At 41.1% G+C, this 6016-nt stretch overlaps 1 protein-coding gene across 1 annotated transcript; it reads right to left on the reverse strand.

Annotated features, from left to right (window-relative positions):
- Positions 1 to 30: 30 nt before the first annotated feature.
- Positions 31 to 5119, reverse strand: LOC120107962 (putative glucan endo-1,3-beta-glucosidase GVI). Its single transcript, XM_039121489.1, has 5 exons — positions 5041 to 5119; positions 4611 to 4768; positions 4331 to 4511; positions 1309 to 2364; positions 31 to 107 (listed from the first exon to the last, which is right to left on the reverse strand). The coding sequence occupies exons 1-5, from the start codon at positions 5117 to 5119 to the stop codon at positions 31 to 33; spliced, it is 1551 nt and encodes a 516-aa protein (XP_038977417.1).
- Positions 5120 to 6016: the final 897 nt, after the last annotated feature.

A 6016-nucleotide genomic window follows, 5' to 3' on the forward strand; every position in this document is an offset into this window, starting at 1 on the left:
TATATCACAACTGTTGTCTTTCAACAATATTCAGTTGGCGAAGAAAACAGATTCTTTTGTTTGATTCCAGGAATAACCCCATACTCCATTTTTTGGCACAAATAAATCTGATTAAGATTATCCCAAAAATGGAACCATGAACAGTTTGTTGCAGTTTGGAATAATATTTTGATGTAGGTTCCTTTTCTCGGCTTCTGCCTTGGAAGGACAATCTTTTCTAGTAGTCTTTTCCCATCCCTGTTCATGCATTTATTTATTGTTGGCCAAAGTCTGCTCAGCCTCTAGAGTTACAAAAGACCAGCCTTTGGCTTATTTGAATGCCTGCTGAGTTGAGTCGCTTGCTTATCCTCCATAGTATCTGCTGCATTATGTAGATATGTAATATTGTTGTGTTGCATGGATGCTCATGAGATTGGTCAGGTTGTCAATCAATGATTCTAATCGGTGGTCTTGCTAGATATGTAATATTTTTAGAATTTCATCGCTAGTTAGTTCGGCTTTTGCTCAACGGGGGTAAAGCGAGAAAAAAAACGCACGGTCCAAAACTGGGAACTTTTTTATCGTAAAAATCATGGTATGTTTCCTTTGACATGGTCATGTTCATTAATGCATCATGTATTGCATTGCACATGCCCATGACTTGCAGATTGCATAACTCATAGCTTGTAGATGGATTTTGAAGATCCCTTGGTTCTTTGGTTGTGTTCCTCATGCTCTAGGTACCAGACTGATTAAAGAGGAAGAAGTGATTCATGGTTCTAAACAACCACTAAATCTCACTTGTCTTTCATTGGTGTACCTCTCTCGTTTCTCTCCAGCTTCGAAGAAAATTATGCTAGTTATTTATAAGATCATGATCAAGATGAAACTAATAAAAAGCACATTTTGTAACAACTAAATCAAGTAAGAATAATTATTTTATTAGTTCATTCATAATAATTAAATCCAATTATAGCCCCTTTTTACTGAACATTCACCAGCCCCTTATCCAATCCACTATCAAATGCAGGACGAAGGTAGGGAAGGAGAGACAGAGGGGAAGAGGAGAAGAAGAGGGGGGGGAAGGAGAAGAGAAAGGAGGAGGAGGAGGAAGAAAGGAGGCTAATTTTCATTCATCGTTCATTAACCCTAAACAAATGTATGGCCTCATATATATATATATATATATATAGGGCCACAAAATAATAAATAGGTCGCTACAAAGAAAACAATACAAAAAGGGTCCTCAAATGACAATATGCAAAAAAGCCCAACCAAAATTAAATAAAATAACATAAATCAATGCAGCCACAGCGAAAGTGGCTGGACCGTCCTCTTGCGACGACCGTAACTCCGCAAAACAATCAGTTTGGTGCTCGCAGCAGTTGACTTGGTATACTTTAGTCATATTCGGGTAATACAACCCAAAGTTTTGCTCGACTCCAGCAGGCTTCAAGTCCTCATTAAACATAGCAAAAATATATGTCTCCATCACATTCCCAGGCCTTTTAGGTGTCCCCGTGTTGCTGGTCACATGCGCTACCACATTGTTATTATATGTCATAGCATTCTCCATCGTCGCTCCGGTTGCATCACCAGCAGATGGCCACCCAGTCTCCGACACCACAACGTTGACATCCGGATGACCGGCCTTCTCCAATGCAGAGTACATGGCATCAACCACCGCATCGAAAAGGTTAGTGTAGCCCAACGCACCATCGACGACCACCGTGCTAGGTGCCGTGAAGAGCGCGTAGTCGAGCCGCACATTCTCCGGCTGGCTCGCATACGCAAAGTATGGGTACACGTTGACAAGGAGTGGTGTTTTCTTCGATGCCAAGAATCCTAAAATGCTGGTCATTACAGCGGACGATGCATCAGAGAATATACCTTGGGAAGGTGGGTATGATATGCTGAGGACACTAGTAGCGATGGCGGTGGAGACCGGGATGTTGAGGTTGGCAGCGGTGAGTGCGGCGTCGAGGTTTTGCATGGCATGGAGGACGTAACTAGCAAGGTCGCCAGGGATGACCTCATTGCCAGCGGTGATGTAGCGGAAACTGGTGCCGGCCTGGACGTGCGGAATTACGTTGTTTTGGACCCAAGTGTTTGCGAAGGCTGGGTCATTTGCAAGTGTCTGGAGGTCGTTGTTGAGGGTGCCGAGTACGACCGCAATGCCGGAGTTGTGGAGGGCAGCAAGGACGGTAGGGTTGGGGTCAAAGAGGCGGACCAACTTGATGTTCTGGGAGTTTAAGAGACCAACCACTTGGTTCGGTGGGGGGAGGTTGTCTCCTAACAAGCCGTAGTTTATGCCAATGCTTTGAGCTCCTACACCGTTCAACAATCTTTCACAGAATCTAAACTTGAAAATCTTATCGGCGCAGTCTATAGGTATCTCAGCATTTATTATCTTGGTTGATATAATATAATATATTATAATTTATATTATACAACATTACAGCCGCAAGCATATTATTACAACGTGACAAATATCATTTTTTTATAACATTGTTAGGAGCAAACAAAGTGCTAAATAGGGATTATACCATCAATCTACCTAGATAGTTATATAACAATGTTCACAGGGTTCAGTAAAATACCAGCAAGAATAACGAAGCTTGAGATGAGAAGACTGAAAGCAGCAACAAGAAGGAATAACACATTCTCCATGAATGCCACGTGCTCCTATCACCCGTTATCTCTCGCTGTTTTGTTAGTTGCTGGCCACTAGTTCTGCCCATCAACAATTTAGAAACATTATTGTAGCTCCTTCCAGTAACTTTCTAGTCAATTTGAAGCATGGAACATATGTGCAACTAAGACAAAATAAAAAATATGAGCTTGTTTAGGTCTGTGTAATACCATAAAAATAAAGGAGCAGGGAGGGGGGGAAGGAGGGATAGAGAGAGAGAGAATCCAAGCTTACCAAAGCCTTTGCAAACCAAATAACTAAGCGGGCTGACCGAGAGAACTGAGGAAGAAATTTACTTGGTGGTTTGTTTAGAAGTGAAACTATGGCCCCGTTTTTATAAGATACCCAGGATTCAATATATGTCGAGTGTTCGTAGTTGGTAACAACGTATTCAGAGACCTTATCCGAATGCTTGATCCTGTCTTTATACATCTCTCTATGTTGGTAAATTTGTCACAATATATATCAGATAAGAGATGACATATTTGATAGATATGATGACTGGGCTCGTCGCATCATGTTTATATATGCAAGCATAATGTGAATAGAGCTACTTGGAAGGATTTTAGGTCAAATCTCATGAGGAGAACTATTTCAAATAGGGAATTTCGTACCTTTTCCTTTCTTCTTATCAGTAAAATTTCTGGGTGCATGGCTTAATCTTTAGAAAGAATATTAGGGGCGAGACCTAGATCATACCCACCTCTGTCCCTTCTTTACTTTGGCTAGCTATGTGAAGGCTGAACCTACTTCTCCGCCATTTTTAGCGTTGTCTGGTTACGGAAGGTTATTAGAAGCCATATCCTTCCTTCCTCAGCCTCTACTGGCAGAAGAAGGATTGCCTTCCTTATTCTTTGGAGCCAGTGAAGGATGGAGGAATTAGGAAATGAGCCTAAATATAAAGTTGATATAGGAATTGAAATCTATCCCCAGGATAGGTATATTTCTTACTATTTTATGATTTTTTTTTTTTTAATTAGGGTAAGAATTCAATCTAGGTTTAGGCATTTGAATCTCATTGCTATAAATATGAGCTCTCATATCAGTTCTGGAATCAATTAGGAAAACGAACGAGAGTCCAGAGCCCTGCTTTGGTAATCTTATTTTATTATTTTACCTTTTGTGAAAATTTTGATCAAGTTCAGTGGATTGAAGGAATTTGTTTCCTTTCTCTTCAATCGGAATATAAGGGATTCCGAGTGTATCTCTTAATTGCAAAGTGATTTGTTTTGACCCAGCAGATTGATTTTGATGATTACAAAACAACTGAGTTGTTACTAATGCTGGTATTCTTTTGGAGTAGTTTAATTTATTTTGTTGAACAACGGGAGAAGCATGGAGAAGCTTAAAATATCAAAATATAAATGTTGTAGAGAAGTTCGAAGTTGTTTGGAGGCATCTACAGCATAGGAGCGGACTCAAGTATCATAAGAGTCGGTCCTGGATGCTCACAGGTCAAAATAGAGGGTTTTAAATTTTTTGGGCATCAAGAGTCGGCCTTAGGTATATAGGAGTCGACCCCTATATTCTATGATCAACTCTAGCACTTGGTAGCTGATTGGTACAGGCCAGGAGTTGACCCCAGGTTGGCAGGAGTCGACCCCTAGAAGCCAAAGGTTAGAAATAGAATGAGAGTGGATGATGCATCAGAGAATGCACCTTGGGAAGGTGGGTATGATATGCTGAAGACACTGGGAGCGATGGCGGTGGAGACCGGGATGTTGAGGTTGGCAGCGGTGAGTGCGGTGTCGAGGTTTTGCATGGCACGGAGGACGTAACCAGCAAGGTCGCCGGGGATGAGCTCATTTCCAGCGGTGATGTAGCGGAAGCTGGTGCCGACCTGAACGTGCGGAATTACATTGTTTTGGACCTAAGTGTTCGCGAAGGTTGGGTCATTGGGAAGTGTCTGGAGGTCGTTGTTGAGGGTGCCGAGTATGACCGCATTGTCGGAGTTGTGGAGGGCGGTAAGGACGGTAGGGTTGGGGTCAAAGAGGCGGACCAATTTGATGTTCTGGGAGTTTAAGAGACCAACCACTTCGTTCGGTGGGGGGAGGTTGTCTCCTAACAAGCTGTAGTTTATGGCAATGCCTTGAGCTCCTGCACCGTTCAACAATCTTTAATACAATCTAATCTTGAAAATCTTATAGGCGTAGTTTATAGGTATCTCAGCATTTATTATCTTGGTTGATATAATATAATATATTATAATTTATATTATACAACATTATAGCTGCAAGAATATTAATACAACAGTGACAAATAGCATTTTTATAACATTGTTAGTAGCAAACAAAGTGCTAAATAGGGATTATACCATCAATCTACCTAGATAGTTATATAACAAATGTTCGCAAGGTTCAGTAAAATACCAACAAGAATAACAAAGCTTGAGATGAGAAGACTGAAAGCAGCAACAAAAAGGAATAACACATTCTCCATGGATGCCATGTGCTCCTATCACCCGTTATCTCTCGCTGTTTTGTTAGTTACTGGCCACTAGTTCTGGCCATCAACACTTTAGAAACATTATTGTAACTCCTTCTAGTAACTTCTGCAGAAAATGATGAACAAAGGAGTTCGAAGAACAGGGGAGAACGGAAGAAAGACTTTTGATTACTATTCACTTCTTGAATGAATACTCTTACACGATCCTAGTTACACATATATATAACCACGTTCTGTTATAACTGAATAACAAAATTATTAACCAACGAACTGTGATGAATAGTATTAACGGAAACAAGGAAACTATTTAACTCTCAGCCGAAGCTCAGCTCAACAGAGTCTTGAGCTTAACTGATCTTTAAATCTTGAGTCACAATACTCCCCCTCAAGATGGAGCGTACAAGTTATGGACACCCATCTTGCGAATCAGGTTGTAAAATTTGGTAGCTCCAAGCAGCTTTGTAAGTAGATCAGCAAGTTGAACGGTGCCGGATACATGAAGAGTTTGAACTATTCCTACTTGAAGCTTATCCCTTACAATGTGGTAGTCAATCTCAATGTGTTTCGTCCTTTCGTGAAACACTGGATTGTCAGTTATTTGGATCGCTGCTAGATTATCACAGAACAACAATGCTGGCTTTGTATGTTCCACATCCAAGTCTTTGAGAAGATTCAAAAACCATGTAAGTTCACAGCAAGTAGAGGCCATAGAGCGATACTCTGCTTCGGTTGAAGATCTTGAAACTGTGTGTTGCTTTTTTGATCTCCATGAAATGAGCGATTCACCAAGGAAGACACAGAAGCCTATGACCGACCTACGTGTATCTGAGTAGGCTGCCCAATCTGCATCGCAGAATGCCTTTAGATGAAGTTCAGACTTCGATGGGAAGAACAACCCCT

This window comes from Phoenix dactylifera, unplaced genomic scaffold (assembly GCF_009389715.1).
Source record: "Phoenix dactylifera cultivar Barhee BC4 unplaced genomic scaffold, palm_55x_up_171113_PBpolish2nd_filt_p 001094F, whole genome shotgun sequence".
NCBI classification, from domain to species: domain Eukaryota; kingdom Viridiplantae; phylum Streptophyta; class Magnoliopsida; order Arecales; family Arecaceae; genus Phoenix; species Phoenix dactylifera.

Coding starts and splice junctions, on each gene's coding strand:
- LOC120107962 (XM_039121489.1), bottom strand. CDS start 5,119: ATGGCATCCATGGAGAATGTGTTATTCCTTTTTGTTGCTGCTTTCAGT. Junction 4,769..5,040: donor AAGCTTTGTTATTCTTGTTG/GTATTTTACTGA, acceptor TGAACGGTGCAG/GAGCTCAAGGCATTGCCATA. Junction 2,365..4,330: donor ATCATACCCACCTTCCCAAG/GTGCATTCTCTG, acceptor AGATACCTATAG/ACTGCGCCGATAAGATTTTC.